The sequence below is a fragment of the Arachis stenosperma genome, chromosome 6 (genome assembly GCF_014773155.1).
Source record: "Arachis stenosperma cultivar V10309 chromosome 6, arast.V10309.gnm1.PFL2, whole genome shotgun sequence".
NCBI lineage: Eukaryota > Viridiplantae > Streptophyta > Magnoliopsida > Fabales > Fabaceae > Arachis > Arachis stenosperma.
Genome location: NC_080382.1, coordinates 60,204 through 80,184, shown reverse-complemented (window position 1 = coordinate 80,184; position 19,981 = coordinate 60,204). Strand labels below are relative to the sequence as shown.

Sequence of the window (19,981 nt, the reverse complement as noted above, 5' to 3'; positions counted from 1 at the left end):
TAAAGATATTTTAAGTTATATTTTGAATTATATTTATGTTTGATTGATTATAAACTTAAAAATGTTTAGCCAACGACCTATAACTCAAATGGCATAGTCTCCCAGTACTCACATAGAGGTGGTAGGTTAAAGTCTCACTCTTAACTTTAAAAAATAAACACTTGAAAATACTTAATTATATATTATGGACAATGTTAGTTTCATTATTTTATTTCAAAAAATTTGGTTTATAATTATGTCTATTATATATTTATAATTATAAAAATTTTAATATTTATAAATTTAAAAATTATAAATTTATTAAAATAATTATAAAATTATATATTATTTAATATTTAATAGTTTATACAAAAAAAAGAAAAGAGATAAATTTGACAAGTTTGGCTTACTAGCCCGCCGTCAGATGGGATAGGGGTGGACGGACAAGCCCACTAGATGGCAGGACAGGACGGGATAGGACACGGCAAGACTGGCTTCTCTTTTTGACACCCTTAAAGACAACCCAATATTACATAAATTTTCCAAAAACAAATAACGTTATGTGCATGCCTTCATTCATAGTTCTATATGAATCGAATTAATTGAATTCGAATTACACGTCATAGTACTAAATTGAATCAATATGACTCGAATTATATGGAGCACTATATTTAAGCATAAATCTAATTCATCGATTCTATGACTAAATCGAATCAATACGATTCGAATTAATAGAGGAACTACAAAATTGAATGAATTCAATTCGATTTATAAGTTCCTAGTAAATCACACACAGATATAAAAGTTGAATGTAAATTCTTTATTATAGTAGGACTCACAATGACTAATGATGATAGTTTTTTAGTTCTAGTGTACTATACTAAACATATTATTTAATAAAAATAAAAATATTAAAAAACTAAAAAAAAAAATTTATAAGTTACAATGTATTTTTTTTACAAAAATTTATTTTACTTAAAAAAATATATTTTAATATAATAAATAAATATAACATTATTTTTATATTATTATATCCAAATATAGAAAACAACCCTAGCCTCTACCGACTCACTCACCCTCTCAACCAGTTAATCCAAAGGCCTCCCCAGTCCCACGATTCATCAACTCATCAGCCAGCCACCACCAGCTGCAGCAGGCAGCAGCTCCTACCATCACCGAACTCCTCTCCTCGGCCAGAGCTCACCGTCGCCGCCGGAATTGTGACTGACAGAGGGTGCCAACGCCGAACGTCTCTGCCACTCACCCTCTTCTCCTCGCCGTGGAATCTCTGCTCGGAGCGCTTCTCGTTGCCATCGCGAACTGCTCCTGCTCGGCTGTCGTCTCCTCGCCATAACGAGCTCTGTTCCCGGCATCTCTCTCTTCAAGCTCTCTCTCTCTATCTCTACGACGTTACTTGTCAGCGCCGTGTTCCTCCGAGCTCACACTGTCACCACCGTTCCTCCCTCGGCGTCTCACCGGTAGGTCACGTCTTCTTCAGTTTCATCTTTATTTTCTAGTTAATTTTTAAGATTCTGAGCTGAGTTTGTGTTCTGAAATTGGATTCTGAAGTTATTGTTGTTGTGATTCTGAAGTTATTGTTGGCATGAAGTTTTAGTTGTTGCAGTTGATTCTGTTGTTGCTGAATTTGTGTTGCTGCTTTATTGTAATTACTAATTTGCAATCATATAATTTTTGTTGTTACTGATTTTAGATCTGAAATTGTGGTTGATAATTGCTGAATTGTTGCTTAATTCTGGCAAGATTGAACGCATATATGGTTGTTAGCGATGATTGAACCATCTTAGAGCTTTTCCTTCCATAACTTTTATTGAATGATTAGCTATGCTCCGGGGCTGTTCTGTATTCTATAGTCTGTATTCTTGGTATTGATTGAATCATTGAATGATTTGTTCACTGTTGATTTTTTTTTGGTTAATTTTTGGTTAATTTCAGAGTTTCTATTTGTTCATTATGATCGGTCTTTTGTTAGAGAAGAAATAAATTTGTCATCTTTGTTTTTATCGAAGAAATAGATGAATTGAATTAACTCAATTAACTAGATAAGTAGATGATCAGATATTTTTTATTGGTTTGGTTAATTCAATGAAATTTTTTTGTTTCTTGTGACTATCTTAAATTTCATATAACATTATAAATTTTATACGTATATAAGTTTTGACCTTTGATATTTGTTTTTTTATATCGACTCATGTGTTTTGTGTGATTATGAGATTTTAATTGGAATTATACTTTTAATTTGTGTATATATATATTTTTATTTATCTTGAGCGGTTTGATAACCGGTTCGGTTTTCAGAACCTTGCTAGTGAGGGTTTGAGTTTAGGGTTTGGGTGATGATGGCGTTCTTCAGTGGAGCTCAGCGATTTCTTTGGCAGTCTTCTTCAGTTGTGGCCTCCCACTTCACCTCTACTCGTTTCACTTCGACTCTTACTTCCCCAAAACTCTTCATCAGCGGTCAGTAATTTACTCCAATTCTCTTCTGCTTGTTCATCTTGTTAATTATAATTAATTGATCGTTTCCATAACATGATTGTCACTATTGAAACCTTCATTTCCTTGTTTTCCTTATTCCGTTTTCTCTTCTAGAATTGTCAAATTAGCTCCCTTGAAACCCTAAATTATCTTCAATTTGGACAGGGTAATCAGTTATGATTAATGATTATGTTGCACTAGATGGGTAGGCCTAGCAACTATGATCTGCATCTTTGAGGCTAACTTTTGTCGTGAAATTGTGGTATTTTTCCGTATCCCTGATAAAAGGAGGTTTGAAGTTGTAGGGCTCTTCTGTCTTGATTCCTTTAATTTGTTGGATTCAACAGTCTTGAGCTTGGACTATGAAGTATTATTGTGTACTCCAATGTAGCCTTCAAAAACAGTAGGATAGTATTTGAATGCATTGTATTCTTATGTGGCGACTTTTATAACCAACCTGGAACATTGAAGTGCAATCTTTATCAAGACAGGTACTAGTCTACTAGTGTCTATACAAAGCCAAAGTTCAAGGGGAAGGGGATCCGAGGAAGATAATTGAATAGGACTGTTGCGTCTTATTTATTACTCTAAATGTAATGAGAAGGATATGTTGTTAACTTATTAACTTTGACAGGAGATGATGCTCTTAAAGAGTTTCCCCACAAACACTACTAAAGCTAGTGCTCGCAGATCTTGCGTGGCAAGACACGGATACAATGCTTAATTCGTGTCTTTTAAAGTTGGATCACTCCCTTTACAATATTTATATGATTAGGGGACATAATTATTAGAATATAAATATACAAAGAAGTAAGATAAGTTTCACTCTCGTGAAATGTATTTTATTAGTAGGGCTGTAGGGCTTCCTAAAAGGCCATTTTTTGGTCTCTGAAGCTGTGAATTTCTTCTACTCTATTGGCTTGTAGTTCAATAAAGATCCATTTTCTTTTTAGCACCATTTTCTGTAGGGAATTGTTAGGTGGATCATGTAAGACTATAACTGGCGAAGCTTCTAATATAAATATCCAGTATAATGGAATTTACATAGTTCTGTATGTAACTTTTATATGTATTTGGCATTTTGAACAGGTCTTTCAAGACTGACAACAGATGAAAAACTTACTGAAGCGTTTTCTCCTTTCGGGCAGCTGCTTGAAGGTAATGTATTTCTCCTGCAATACTTGATTCTTCTACATGCTTATGTATTAGCTTGCTGGATATCATTCCTGACCTTCACTCATCTTGATCGACAGCAAAGGTTATAATGGATAGAGCCTCTGGACGGTCAAAGGGATACGGATTTGTAACTTATGCGACCGTAGAAGATGCTGAAAAGGCGAGAGCCGGAATGAATGCTAAATTTATTGATGGATGGGTTATATTTGTTGATCCTGCCAAACCAAGAGAGCCCAGACCTCCTCAGCAGCCACAGTCTCAGCCCTCTGGAGCTGGTTTCACGGTTAACAAGACAATTGGATGGTGTGGTTGATATTCATTATTGAATAAAATAAACCTTGATTCATGTTGTGAGATTTCAAAAGACCATATATAATTTAAATCCGCCAATTATTATATACTATAGTTTCTGGAGGAATTTTTGTATCAGACAATTATAATTTGTAACTGGGGATTGTACTTTAGCCGTAAGGCATTACTATTCGGAAGATTTTGATGTCCATTGGAAATTAAATGCACCACTTCCCTTGCTAAGAGGACATGGAAACAACATTAAGATGTCTTTCTATAACATCATCTACACCTATTTTGAAATCTTGATAATATGGTTTTCCGAAATAATTGTTTAAAATGGTACTGGTGTTATTTGATTCTCATATATTTATATATTTAATACAAAAACCCTAATTCAACAATGAGGGTATGAGTTTGACAATTATAACTATGCTATAAAATTCATTGTATAATCTTCACATCATATCTCCTTATCATGTGGTGGACTAAATCATTACACATTAAGATCCTCAAAGAGACATATTCGATGGCCTAAAAGATATTTGACTTGTGTTTGAAAATTGATTGCTGATTAAAAGCTTTTTTTTTAAGGGGTTATAAGTACTAAATCATATAATTACAAGGTTTTTTTTTTTTTCCGTTGTTATAGCCACCTATTCAAGTTCATGTGCTTTAATATTCATTGTGTAAATTCTGGCTTCTCATTATTACAAATTTACAATTTACAAACACCTATGCGTGTTGTCTAGGTTTGTCCTAGGTTTGTCCTTTTATGTTCAGCATGACCCATGAATGCCTTATAATACCTATGTGATAAGGGGGCACTTGCCCCCACTCTTATTTTAATTTTCTTTTAAAATATATATATATATATATATATATATATATATATATATATATATATATGTCTTATTTTAAATTTTAAATGACTTCATTATAAATAAATCAAGTCTAATTATTTAAAGTTTTAAATCTATTTTATCTTTTTATTATTTTAACTATTAGTTAACCTAATTAAATTTAGTCTTCTTCTATTTTCAAATTCTAGTCATTACCACTTCTTTATTCTCTTAAACCCTCTTCTTAGTTTCATATTTTCAACCATTTTTTTCTATTCTTTTTTAGTGGTCATCTTTTCTTTATTAAAAGATAAATTTTAAATTTTTTATTTTTTAATATAACTCTCTATGACTTTATGTATCTTTCAATTTCATTGTTTCTCTTTTTGATATTTTCAATTACAAATTTTAATTCAAGCAATTATAATTTTGATATTAATCTAATTTTTTATTCTCTTCAAGAATTTATATATTTTATTTTTTTCTTAATTTAGTGATCCTTATTATTTATTTATTTATCTTTTGTTCTATTTTATTATATGTAATTATATTACATATAAATTTGTAAAGTCAATTGATGAATTTACTAGTTTACTAGGCTCGGACCAATAAATTTCTACTACAAGGCTAGCTTGTTAAGGGTAAAACTCGCATGTTTCCACTTTCAACCCCTAACTGCCTTCAAGCGTAGCCCGTGGGAGCACCATCCACCTTCAACCATGGCTTGCAAGCACAACCAGTGGAAGACCACGCCCAGCCATCTCCCTCATCTTCGTCTTCTCTGAATGGTAATCGCACCTAACTTCAATAACGTCGTCCAATGCCTCAAACACATTACTTCATTGATATCACGTGTTTGTCATTGTATTAATGCCATCGCCACACTTGCATCACTAGGCTGTCGTCTTTGCAATAATAGACGAAAAACAATTACAGAAGAAAGAAAAGGATCGAGTTTGGAGAAGAAGAAATGAGGGGAAATAAATCAAATGAAAAACTACACATTTTTTTGAGAATACAAACACATTTTATTACTGGGGTAATATCAACTTTTTCCTTGTATAAAATACGTAACTTTTGTCATTCTATATATTGAACATAATTGTTGATTGTCAAATTAATTTGTCGTTGTTGAAATAGCAAAATCCTATTTAATATTCTTTGGTTATGGTCCAGAAAAGCACCTTACATAATCGAAATAATGGTTGGCAACAATTAATCATCTATCCTACACATAACTGACATTAATATTATATGGATATGGGTGTCTAAGATCATGAAATAGAACTTGATATTATGCTTTCAAGTGGAAGTTTGTTTAATTTTCTCACTACTTAGATATGATATGTCATCTTACATAAGTAATTGATCAATGGCCATGTCCATGTTGTTATTGTCACAAAATTTTTATTTGTTTGTATATTGCATATCTATATTAGTATGGCCATTCTTGTTTTCTATATGGCATAAATATTTTTCATATTTCATATGAATGCCGATTGCTAGCCACATAATATTTAGAATAAAAATAAAATAAGAAAATAAATAAATAAACTTGTGGAATATGATGCTAGGAGTGGCAAAAGAAAAACATGAGGTGAATTATGACTTAGTGAGTTGGGAAGTTGGGATAGTGTGGTGATAGACAGTGAGGAGTTATATTACACATCGAACCACAAACACTCCGAAGTGTCCTCATCGCGTTTTTCCTTCAAAATTTCACTCCGCAACTTGCTGAAATCCTGATAATTAAAACTCAAATGCATCTTCGGTGTTTTCTCACTAACCAAACTCATCATCTTCCTATGCTATCAGCCTTAACCGCTATTTACATACCGAGGAAACTAGCATCTCTCTTCTCTGTGAGTTCCACAATAACGGTTAGAGACTTGTCTGTTTTATTGCTTTTGAATGCCATGCACAAACAAATTGCTAATTTACTACTACTACAAAGTAGTGTTATTTTATTTATATAAGAAATAGCTTTTTGTGCATTCTTATCTGTTTGAGTTGTCTTGCTTTTTTGTATCTGGAATTGCAAGTTGTCTCCTCCATCTTTGGTTACTCTTGGAAGTAGGTTTTTATTGCATTGCATGATTACCTGCTAGTAATTTCGGTTTTGCAGTTTGTCATGCAAATTAAAAGAAAAAAAAATGATATATTCTTCTTGAGTGTGGTTTCATCTTTTGCTGTGTTCCTTAACCGTGTCTGTTGCTTTTTATTTTTTGGCTATGTTGATGAAGGTTGAGTATAAGTGTAAAGGATTGATGCTAAGGTAACTGAAAAGTACATAAGAATTCATTCAAAAGTTACAGTTACTAGTTGAATACTCCTGTTAACCACGAAAGGAACAAGGTAATTGGGGAGGATAATTTTTTATTTATAGTTTTATACTAACTTTCGGCTGATTTTTTTAATATGGAGAAAATATTAGTGTTTTTATTGAAAACTAGTGTATGAACCCGTGCTCAGCACGGAAAAATTTATAAAAGTAAAAAAAAATTATATGTTTAGATATTTTAAAAAAAACATAAAATAATTATTATGTTAAGAAATTTATAAAATTATTCTCAAAATTAAAGTTTAATTCAAAAATAGTGAGTAATAATTATTTTACACTTTTTTTAAGTAAAATAATTATACATTGGTACAGAATTTAAAATAAAATTAAAATATTTATATTAAAATCTTATTTTTTCAAAGACTTCTCCATAAACAACATTGATAGTTAAATTTATAGACATTCCTACGTGATTCATAAGTAAAACTTTTAAATATCTCTTACTCTTAACTCTTGAAAGTGCCACATATAGTTGGCCATGTGTAAAAACTGGTTTGGGCAAGTACAATCTAACATGAGATAAAGTTTGTCCCTGAGACTTATTAATTATCATGGTAAACGATACTATTATGAAAAACTGTCTTCGTTGGAATCTAACTGGGACGGTTTCATTTGTTGGTACCATATTCATTTTTGGAGTCAAAGCAATATGACCAACATTGTTATCCGTTAAGACTTCACATTCTATGACATGATTTCCAAGCTTCCTAACTTGTAGCCATGTACCATTACAAATACCACTGGATTGGTCAATATTCCTCAGTAACATCACCGGATCACCAACCTTGAGTATTAATTTATATGGAGGCAAACCAGAGCAATTTATGCTATTCAGTAATTCAAGATCTAAATTTTGTGCAGACATCCGATTTTTATCCCTAGTGTATGTTCCCGTGTCCTACACGGGATAATACATAAAATTATATAAAATTTTTTGTTAAAATTTAAATAAAAAATATACATAGTAATTATTATTATAAATATTTTACAACTTAAAATTATTAAAAATAATTAATATTTATTTTAATCAATTTAAATTTATTGAATGGTCATTTCATTTGCCCGCTTAAGCAAGTATTTGGAGTTCGAATCTCGCCTTGTGTATCACAATCCATTAGTTAGCGACAGACCCTTAATAAATAGAACATCAATATGTGGTGGATTAATTCTCGACTTGCCAAGTTAAAAAATCTGTAGAAAAAATTGTATTTGTCTTTAAAATAGATTAATTTTTCATTAATAGAAATACTTATGAATTTTTGTCTTTGTTGAAATTTTCTTGGGACAATTTTATTTATTACTATCGTATTCATTCTTGAAATCAAAACAATATGATCAACATTGTTACTTGTTAAAACTTCACATTTTATGAAATAATTTTTAAATTTTCAAATTCATAAACTTATGTCATTACAAAAGTTATTAAATCGATTAATATTTTTTGGAAATATGGTGTATCGAAACACCATCGTTGAGTATTAGTTAGTGTGAAAAGAAACCGATAACAACTTTTGTTATTCAATATATAATTTATTCTATTGAAAAATAAATTAATATTTTCTAAACTTGTAAATACATTTTCTTCTAATTTCTTACACCATTTTATTTGCCAATATTTACTATTAAAAAATAACAAATGACCATACTATCTTACAATATATATGATGTACAAAGTAATTTCTTATCTTAAAATTAATTTTGGTTAGTGAGATAAAATGTAAAATATTTTTTTATTTTCTTACTCAAATTTAAATTTAAATTTAGAATTGATTAACACTCATCATTTTTTTAATTTCAATAAAAATAAATTGGTTAGATGCAAAATATTCATCATTTAATAATTTCAATCATTTAAATTTTAATTACCAAAAATTAGATTAAAAATTAATTATAAACTTAATAATCGATTATATATATATATATATATATATATTAGTACGTAAATAATAATATCTAATGTATTGATTATTTATTTTTTTTGACAGAATTAATATATAATCTATTGAGGATTGATTTATTATCCAATTTTTTTTATAAATTTTGTAATATGTGAAAATAGTAATCTTATTTTTTATTATTATTTAATAAATTCTTCTTAATTTTTTAATTATGTAATTAACTTAATTAATAATCCTTATTATTGCTTTTATACTAAAAAAATATCAATTTATACTATTTATATATTTTTTACTACTAATAAATAAATAAATATTTGCACTATTATACTTATTGTGCTAGATGATAACTTAAGTTATTTATTTTGTATGTTAAATTTATTAAATATTAAGATAAAAAATTAAAATTGTTCAATAAATTATATAAATAGTCATTACAGAAAAGAAAAAAAATTATATATCATATATAATAATTCTTGATATATATAGTGTCATGTATATATTAAAATTCTCTATTTTAATTATGTGAGTGATTATTGTTATTTTCACTTTTTTGTTACATTAGAAAATAATATTTAAAACTAAAAAAGAGATAATTAATTTTTTTAATTTGAATTAAAAAATGTCTTGTAAATATATCTAACTTTTATATATACTAAGTGTTATAATATTAAATAGTATGGTATTTGCTATAACAATAACTCAAAATATTAATTTAAGATATATTTGAACCTGGTAAGACCTCAATGCAAGCAAGATCAACTAAAATATATTGTTAGGGTCCCAAATTTGACTTGAGTTCGTTACCTTAAAGACCCAATGCAGATGAAGTCCATGCGTTTCCTCTTAAATCGGCTCAAATTGGATCTCCGTTGCTAGTTAGATATGGTAATGAGAACTCAGGGGAGCGTGAGAAACCCACTTTTCATCCTTCATTCCTATTTAAAAAAAATGTCTCTGTTCTTTCTCCGTCATTGTAAGTTCCTATTTAATTACTCCTAAGAGAACGTAGATCTCTTCGGGTATCTATTAATATTCTTTGAAAATTTTTTAAAAAATTAACACAAAAATACATAATATAATAAATCATAAAATAATCAATTCAATATAATTCAACACAATTTATAACATATTCGTTATGAAAAATAACATTTCAAAAGGAGAAAACATAAAAAAATCCAACATAATAACATAACATAATTTTTTAGGACGATACTGAGCGACATAGTGACGGACTTGATGAGAGGTAGAGAAAGTGAGTTAGAGAGAGAGGATCAAGGCTGAGAATGAGTCTGGAAGAAAAAGGAAAAATTCAAATTGGAGGCAGAAATTAAGGTTACTAAATTCAAGAAATAGATTTACATATATATAAAATAGGATAAATTAATAATTTTATATTCGCGTATATTTAATAAGTTTCATGGGGCGGGTACTTATGTCCGTGCCCCTATTAGGAGTGGCAAATGGGAAAGTCCGCCCTGTCTTGCCAAAAGCCCGCCCCGCCTAGTAAAACGGTTCTGAATTTTTTCCCTGCCTACCTAATGGTAGGCTAGCGGGATCTCCTTTTTTTTATAAACCATTAAATATTAAACAATATATATAATTTCACAACAATTTCAATAAATTTATAATTTCTATAAACATAAAAAATTATAATTTTTAAATTCACGCACATTAACGTCTTTATAATTATAAATATCTAATAAATATACTTATAAATCAATTTTTTTGAAACAAAATAATAAAACCAGCATTGTCCAAAGCAAAAAAATATTATCCAAAATATATAATTAAACATCTTCAAGTTTATAATCAATCAAACATAAACATAATCCAAAATATAACTTAAAACTCCTTCAATTATCATCTTCATCCTCTTGTAGATCAATAACATTATAAAAATTTGTAAAAAATGTCTCTACCAAAATAAAAGCTTGGCCCAGCGGGAAAGCCTGCCCCGTCCCGTCGAAGTCCGCCAAATCCCGTGGATTAGGCGGTGCAGGGTAGGCGGGATTTTTAAGTTTGGTGGTCATAAATTTTCAGCCCAACTCGCATTTTTTGGCGGGTTATGCAACAAGCTCGACAGGTTTCGACCCGTTTGCCACTCCTAGTCCCCATCCATTTTCGCATGGCAGGTCGTGAGGATTTCGGGAGTCCCCATCTAGCTCCAAAACGCGAGTAATTCCTGCAAATACCCGTTTCGGCTGTTTTTGTGATCATCCTTATTGCTAGCATTCATTAGTTCATGACGTGGAGCTATTCTAGCCACTCAATAAATTCTCAGATAATCAAAGTCTAGGTTATATCATTTTTATAAAGTTACATGTATCCTTATTATAACAATATTAATAAAAGATAAATGGATAAACACTAAACTATTGTTTGGATATAAGATAAAAAAATAAGAGGAAAGAAAATGAAAAGAAAAGTATATTTTTTGTGTGTGTTGTTTAGATGAAAAAAATGAATGAAAAGAAAATAGAGGAAAAAATTTCTTTTGCTTGAATGGAAGGAAAAGTAAGAAGAGAAAAAATCATAATAGAGAAAAATTATATTAATGTTTTTATATATTATATATAAATTATAATTCAAATGGTAACTCTGTATTTTTATCCATGTTTGCACTTTTGAATCAGTTTTTTTCGCAACTTTGAAGAAAAAAAAATTACGTGAGCTCCATATACACTTTTATGTTTTTTATTCAATTTCTTTGTTGAACCAAATAATGAAAAATTAATTTTTCCATCTATTTTCTTCTCCAGCATGTTATTCCTCTACAAATTCTTCTAATCTAAACAATGCATAAATATGTCATCTATTCTATTATATATAACAATAACTAATATCACATATTAGGCTAATTTATGTTGATAAACCAAAGTCACCCTAAAATTACCTGAATCCCCTAAACCCAATAACGTTATCTAATTGTCTCCATTTACATTTCCATATAAATCGAATATAATGAATTCGAATTAGGATAATAAGTAGTAAATCTAATTTATATTTAATAATTTACTCTAACTTATGGTAAAAATGTAAAATTTGATGCAAAAAAAAAATAAAATGACATACATTTTTTACTAACGAACAAAAAATATATTTTTTTATTTTTTATATACGTATCTATCTTTTTAAGTTATACATTTTGATTTATATAAATTAATGATAATTAAATGTACAAAAAAATACTAATTAATAAAAAATAAAATTTAAGATAAACATGTCCTGAACAAATTGAAATAAAATAAAGACTTTTAATTATGATCATTAATTATAATTACATATATTTACTTCAAGATTTATACTTCAAAAACACACTTATTAATATTTTGTATTTTTATTTTTTAATTTTATACTATCACAAACATTAGTTACTCTCCAATAATGACAATACTTTTAAAAAAATAAACATAACTAAATGATTTTAAAATTATATAATAATTTTTAATATAACAAAAAAATATACAATTACCTAAAATATAATATTTATGTAGTAACTGAAATTTAATTGTCAATATAAAGTAATATATAATATCATTTCGTAATCAAATAAGTGTTTAATCAAAGAATTTAATATTTATATAATAATATGACAAAATAAATTAAAATTTGAGTTTAATCATAGCAAGCGTTCAAGTTTAAATTTTTATAAATTAATTTATTTGTGTTAAAGTGAATTGCGTAATAAAAAATTCATAAAAATTTCATATATTGAAGTAGACAACAATTTATTTATAAATACAAAAAGTGTATTGAATAAGTAAGAAATTATTTTATTTTAATTTGGTCCATAATTCACATGATTCGAATTTAGTTCAATATATATAATTTGATTTGATTTGATTTAATAATTAGTTGAAAATATCTCAGTTGCCTATTTTATTCATAGATTTATTATTTTAATGACTAATAAATTAATCAAATTAATTAATTAGTACACACAATAAATTTGGATTAATAAATTAAAAGAAATAAATTAAAAATACTAACAAAATATTAAAATAAATAAATTAAAAAATACTACCAAATCAAATTGATATAAATTATAATAAATTATATAATATTTAAATATTTAATCAAATTAATTAGTTGATATAGTTAATTTATCGTAATAACTTATAGTTAATGGGTTAAAAGAAATAAATCGAAAAACATTCTTAGAAACATGCTATGTCAGCTTCATCATTAAGTACAAAAATCCAATTTTTATATAATAGAATAGATAAATTTAAATGTATAATATTATTCTTATTAAAATTATCTAATTATATTTATACAACTTAAACTTTTAGAGAAAATTATGAATGACATCTTATTGGTCAAAAAACTTATTAATGACTCTATAGTCTAAATAATTTGATGTGAATTTCTTTTTATTTTTTACATTAACTTTAGATTAAAAAAATTAATTCTAACATATAATTGAAAACTTAAAATGCAATTAATAAAATTTTTTTATCTATAATTATTAATGAGATGTAATCTAGATATAAATAGAGATTTTGCATAATAGATAGAGTTAAATTCAAGGATAACGATGTTTTTTAATTAATTTTTTTAATTTATTCAATTACAATAATAATAATAATAATAATAATAATAATAATAATAATAATAATAATATATTTGTCTAACTTAATTTAACTTTTTCGTACACAATTTTTAATCTATTTTATATTCATTTACATTAAAAAAAAAGAAAGAAATAAATGATATACAATCTTTAACACGGTACTCTTTTAGGTATTTAGAAATCTAGAACAAAAAAAAAACCTTGAAAAACTAAATAGCCACCTAACTTTTCTTGCCCTCAATTCTGTGACCTTACTCCCAAAAACCCAGAAGAATAAAATATTGCTTGACTTGCTTTCGAATGCAGTAGAGAAGAACATGCAACTTCCATCTCGTCGCCGTTATTCCACCTGCCCAGTCACTACCATTGTTGTGTCTATTCCGCCACCGTATGCGTTGCTATGCGTCATCCAATTTAATGAATTTAATTAGAATAAACAATAAATTATTTATTTTATTTTAGACTTCATAAATGAAAAAATCAATTCACTGATACAATGAATTACAATTAACGTAGTCTAATTAATTAAGTAATATAAATTATAATAAATTATATTAATATTTAAATATCCAATTAAATCAATTAGTTGATATAATTAAGTAATTGTAATAAATTGTATTGAATGAGTTAAAATAACTAAATCGGAAAACACTCTGTGGAGCATGCTATGTCAACTCCATCGTTAAGTGTAGAAACTTAATTTTTATATAATAGAATAGATAAATAAATAAATAAGTAAGTAAGTATTTGCACTATTATACTTCTTGTTCTACATAATGACTTAAGATATTTGTTTTGTATGTTAAATAATATAAATAATATTTTGTATCTTATATTCATTAAATATTGATATTAAGAGGAGAAAATTATGTAATAAATTTTATAAATAGTAATTATAAAAATAAATAATTATTTATTATAAAGATGTCAAAAAGAATCTAATATATAAAGATGTGAATTGTAAAAATAGAGGGATACATATATAAAGAAGAATAGCATGCATGCATAAACGTTTTTTAACTATATCATAATTTGCTGTAACTATACAATGAATTCAACGGCAGTGCTCCAAAAGTTTGCATCGGTGCACCTCAAGCACATGACTTGATTTCTTAAGCCGCAAGTATGCCGAGCACATTGTCATCCAATTCCATCAGCAACGATAAGGCTTAAATTGAGATATTTTTGAGTTATAAACAAACAATCAACGAAATATTATTCATCTATACCTTTTCATTTATCCGTAAAAGAAATTTTACATAAAAAAAAAAGAAGAAAAGAAGAGTTGAAATAGCAAGAGCGATAAAAATGATGATTCTTATCATTTTGTTTGGTTGTCTATATATAGAAGACCAGAAAATTATAATTATCTAATAAAATTAATTTGTATTTATTGCATTTAATTTGAATAAGCAAGAAATAATCATATTTTAGTTTAGTATTTAATTCACATGATTTGAATTTGACTCAATACATATAATTTAATTTGATTTAATTATTAGTTAAAAATATCTCATTTGCTTATTTTATTTATAGATTTATTATTTTAATTATTAATAATTTAATCAAATCAATTAATTAATATACATAATTTATACCTAATTTGATTTAATAAATTAAAAAATACTACCAGAATATAAAAAAAATTAGGAAATACTATTAAAATAAATTGATATAAATTATAATAATTATGTAATATTTAAATATCTAATCAAATCAATTAGTTGATATAATTAATCTCATAATAGATTATATTTAATGAGTTAAAAGAAATAAATCGAAAAACACTCTCCGAAGCATGTTACGTCAACTCCACCATTAAGTGTAGAAATTCGATTTTTATATAATAGAATAGACGTTAATTCATATATAGTATATAAACAAATTTAATTAGAATAAATAACAATTTATTTATTTTATTTTAGACTTTATAAATGAAAAGATTAATTCACTAATATAACGAATTATAATTAATGTAGTATAATTAATTAAGTAATATAAATTATAATAAATTATATTAAGAAAAGAAATATTTAAATATCTAATCAAATCAATTAGTTGATATAATTAAGTCAGTGTAATAAATTGTATTGAATGAGTTAAAACAATTAAATCGAGAAACACTCTCCGAAGCATGCCACGTCAGCTTCATCATTAAATGCAGACATCCGATTTTTATATAATAGAATAGATGAGATTATTTGATATAATTACATGTAGGTGGATTTTGCAGGTAAAAACGCGTGGAGGGCGTGTTGCAAGTCAACACGTGGAGGACGTGTTGCAACACGTGAGGAGCGTGTTGGACAGGTGGCACATCCTGGCTAACACGTGGGAGGCGTGTTGAATACGTGGCAACATCTTGACCAACACGTAAGGAGCGTGTTGAACCACATGGGAGGCATGTTGAATAAATTCCACAATACTTAATACACCTTAAATATTAATATTCAACCAAAACACCATCTCTATTCCCGTATTAAAATTAATTTCTGCTAACTTTCGATCTTTACACCATTTTTGAACCCCAAAAATATTTTGTTCTCACTCACTTGTTCCTCTTTTATCTGTTTTCTCACCTTTCTGTTTGTATGGTAGATTGGAAAAAAAAGGGCACTATAGCAAGATTGATGAAAAAACAACTCAATTGATTGCAGGGTTACAATGTATCCTTATTTTCTGCTGCCCTAAGCAAAGATAAGGTGCAAAGTATATGAACTTCACTCCTCACTTTATTTATTGGTTGTTTTGGAATTCTTCGCACTCATGCATGTCACACGTTTTCAGTATCAAATTAACCTGTATCAAGGGGTAGCCTGATTCATCGGTGTAGAAAGCTGTTTTGATACGAATTAGATTATACTTTTTGAGACAACTAAAGCAGTCATATAGAACATCCAAGAAGATGGACAGATATTGTCCCAATCCCAAGAAACAGCACAAATGAGTTCCGAACATTAACCTTGTTTCTACAAAACATCATGTTTTAAACTGCCACTTCTCTATGAAGAGTGTCCAACAGTTTTTCACCATACATGCTAAAGAGAACAACACTTATTTATACACATTGCTGTAGATAGGACAAAATATTCGATAAGTTTGACTCATTGCGCTTCTGTGAGGGAGAAGTGCACTTCAGTAACGGATGTTTTCAAGAAACTGGTTCCACAGTAGGGGTCTTGGCTACGAACATCCAGCGCATCAAATTCGGTAGAACCTTCCATCACTTGATTCACTTCAATCACATTGTCATGAGGGTCCGGCGATTTATAGCTCAGATCAGAAGTTCCACCAAGCTTTCGAAAATGCCTCTTATCTTTGCTGCTGCTCCCCCGCGGCGAACTGCTGCTCTTCTGACCCTTCTTCCCATTCTTCTTTTCAGCCTTCTTCTTCCTGGATTTCGGCTGCTTCCTACTTCTGACTGTGTGAGAGACTAATGAAGGTACTGGATCATAAACATCTGGTGCCCATTTTACAGTCAATTTTGTTGGTGATCCACCATTGTTCTTCTCACGGCTACCTTTCATGGCTGATATAAGCTTCCGAGGAGCCTGAAGGCACAGCTTAAAGCACATAAAAAATGGTAAGATATATATCCAATTAAACACATCCATGACTAAGTTGAAGTATGAGGCACTTGTGTGACTTAAATACATATCTATTTCTAACCTCAGAAACCCAAAGGAAGGCAAACACTACACACACAAGGAAGGAGAGCAAGTTGTATATCAAACTTATAAGATGCATTCTCCATTGTCATTATAAAACACAACCAGCAGCTAAAACCATAAGTTAAATACAAATAACACTCGAGTCATGAACATCTATAAAAGTAAGTTATTATTCAATGCTTCCCCATGTTCATATCAAAAGAATACATTGAAATGGAGACTAAAAATGCGCCCAAAAATCAACGGTAAGACGTGCCATAATGAAATAAGTCAAAATTCTTTCAGCGTTTACTCTATAACTCCAGAAAATGGCATTAACATCGTTCATAAAACTTAGAACTTACAGGAAAAGTTAATGATCGTGAATAGGTTTGCTGCAGAGGAGACTGATCATGTGATGATTCTGGAGATGATACATCAACATCCTCGTCAGAAGAACTTGAAGGCACCAATATCTTAGAAACTGGAAAAGTTGGACTTTTTTTCAAGCACTTGACATCTAGTTTTGTTTCTTTCTGGTTAACACCTTCACATCTGTTTTCCTCTGCCTTATTACAGATATCATTCCCCTCGGATGCATGTTCAGATTTCTGATTGCCTTGAATATGTAATACTTCACTAAACCTACTTTCAAGTTCACTTATGGCGGTGTTGTGCACAGCATTGACAGGAGTGTGTGTGTCCATTGATTATATCTGATGCTACAAAGCAGCTTAAAGAAACAAAATACCAGATGAATGATAAATGCCCAATTATCACCTATAAAACACATTGTTAGTGTTGTGTACATATGTGAGTAAGCGGTAGATCTTGTAAGACACATTGATAAAAGCCAATGTTACATGCTAAACTTAAAATTACATTTGTCGACGAAATCTACAGAGGAAACTTTGAATTCGTTTCAGTTTTTTTGGCCAATCATTCAAGATGACAGTGTTTGTGTCAATTCTTCATCGATTGTAATTAATTTGAACATGACATGCATAAAAAGTGAAATGCTATTATGATTTATCATTAGAGAAAAAAATGGGAAGAATTATTAAAAAAAAGAGATGCTTCCATGCGCTTCTTTTTAGAAGGTGCAATCTCCTGGTAACCCATTTGCAGTGGATTAAATAATACTCCCTCCGATCCAATATATTTGGCACTTTGGAATTTTGATGCACTGAAAGCTCAATGAATTCAGACTGAATTTGTGTCTACATTAAATGAGTCTTCAATGTAACAAAATTCCAAAGTAACAGAGGCAGTATCATATTCCATTTGAAAAAAACTGTATCAATCTAACATTTCTGAAAGTAGATAGCAGCAATCCAATATCGTTCAACACATTTAATGATCATGTACCTTCTAAGCTAATTGATCACAGCAAGAATCAGATCTGATCTCTAAGATACATTTGAATATACACAAAATAAGTCAACCATAGTTACTTACAAGGAAAATAGCAATTGCTTTGTAAATTTTAGATGCTGGAAAACATAGAATTTATATACATAGCACCATCCCAACGCATAAATTTGAACCAGATTATACGAAGATACCTTAAAAAGGTGTGGAATTTAAAGCTGCAAAACTCTCAAATCAGGAGCAATCACAGAAACAGCTAGATCAATCCCTAGATCCCCAAAATTCGTCGACGAAGTAACCCGCAACTCGAACCAGAAGAAACCAACACCACAACAAACAAAAAGCCACGCGAACGAGAAGAAAGAACGGTAGCAAGAGAGAAAGGGGAGTCAATCAAGAAAAAGAGGGGATAAAAAAGAAGAAAGAAAAACCAAAAAAGCGAATGTTAACTAAGATTACCACGCCGATCACTTTTTTCAAGATGTTTCAGACGATGGGAGGAGGATCCACCATGAAAAATGGTTATGGAAGGAACCAAATGGCGTAGTAGGAGTTCAATAACGGGCACCGAAGGCATTATTCTATGCTCTTCGAAACCCCCTAAATCTTACACACCTAACAAAACCTAGAAATTAAAACACAAGAATTCGTTCAAGATCACAACAGAGCCTTACAGAACGATTAATCGGAAAGAGGATTTTAGAAAAGAAGAAAAAACCTAGACAAAAATTATATGATAAAAGGATTTAACCCATAACACACAGTAAACTTTTCCGTTTCTGGAAACAATGAATAAGCTGACGGAGATGAAGAATGAAAAAGGGAACCGAGGGAGAAAAAACGCGTCGGGAAGAAGAGGATTAGGTTGTTGAAAGAGCTGAAGGTGTGAAAGAGAAAAATGGGATTTTATATAGTGAGAGAAAAAACCACGGGGAGGTCAAGGATCATGTTGTCCGAGATTGCTGTCCTTTTAACCCAGAATTAATCCGAAACGTACACGTGTTACTCATCAAAACCCTCCGTAAGATATTTTTTTTTTTTTTTTTTGGTGAACTCCGTAAGATATTTTTGACCCTGTCTTGTTAAATGCCCATTTCCTTCGTCTTAGGCCCAATAATTTCTGCGAATGCCTGGGTGGGGTCTACAATTACAAATGCTCTCTCGTCTCGTGACAAAGAAAGGAAGAGTGAGACACTTTGATTTCTTTTCTCAAGCAACATGACCTAGGCGAAACTATCACTTATAAAATCAATTAGCAAAGTTCTTGGTCCACCAAACGTAGATGATAATCTTTCTTCAGAAAACGTTTGGTCTCTTAAGTCTAACTAATGGGGCCTTATATTTACTCGCTTTCGAAGAAAACATGA

General features: G+C 29.3%; 2 protein-coding genes across 4 annotated transcripts; one reads left to right on the top strand and one right to left on the bottom strand.

Annotated features, from left to right (window-relative positions):
* The first annotated feature begins 1,035 nt into the window (after window positions 1-1,035).
* Window positions 1,036-4,198, top strand: LOC130932993 (organelle RRM domain-containing protein 2, mitochondrial-like). The gene is made up of 4 exons (XM_057862471.1): window positions 1,036-1,457; window positions 2,296-2,454; window positions 3,562-3,630; window positions 3,726-4,198. The coding sequence occupies exons 2-4, from the start codon at window positions 2,334-2,336 to the stop codon at window positions 3,959-3,961; spliced, it is 426 nt and encodes a 141-aa protein (XP_057718454.1). The 5' UTR covers window positions 1,036-1,457; window positions 2,296-2,333; the 3' UTR covers window positions 3,962-4,198.
* Window positions 4,199-16,537: 12,339 nt separating this feature from the next.
* LOC130933287 (uncharacterized) lies at window positions 16,538-19,510 on the bottom strand. Of its 3 annotated transcripts, none has more exons than XM_057862863.1 (3): window positions 18,809-19,510; window positions 17,609-18,023; window positions 16,538-17,156 (listed from the first exon to the last, which is right to left on the bottom strand). In XM_057862863.1, exons 2-3 carry the CDS (start codon window positions 17,948-17,950, stop codon window positions 16,698-16,700), a joined length of 801 nt encoding a protein of 266 aa, XP_057718846.1. In that variant the 5' UTR covers window positions 17,951-18,023; window positions 18,809-19,510; the 3' UTR covers window positions 16,538-16,697. The 3 variants fall into 3 exon arrangements, with proteins under 3 accessions (XP_057718846.1, XP_057718848.1, XP_057718847.1); XM_057862865.1 differs by having other exon boundaries at window positions 16,538-17,144; XM_057862864.1 differs by having other exon boundaries at window positions 17,609-17,976.
* Window positions 19,511-19,981: the final 471 nt, after the last annotated feature.

Bases quoted from the DNA above. Each gene is read 5' to 3' on its own strand.
- LOC130932993 (XM_057862471.1), top strand. From the start codon at position 2,334: ATGATGGCGTTCTTCAGTGGAGCTCAGCGATTTCTTTGGCAGTCTTCT. The intron at 2,455-3,561 runs GTCAGTAATTTA...CATTTTGAACAG, and splicing joins CCCAAAACTCTTCATCAGCG to GTCTTTCAAGACTGACAACA. The intron at 3,631-3,725 runs GTAATGTATTTC...CTTGATCGACAG, and splicing joins TTTCGGGCAGCTGCTTGAAG to CAAAGGTTATAATGGATAGA.
- LOC130933287 (XM_057862863.1), bottom strand. From the start codon at position 17,950: ATGGACACACACACTCCTGTCAATGCTGTGCACAACACCGCCATAAGT. The intron at 17,157-17,608 runs GTAAGTTCTAAG...ATGTGCTTTAAG, and splicing joins CACGATCATTAACTTTTCCT to CTGTGCCTTCAGGCTCCTCG.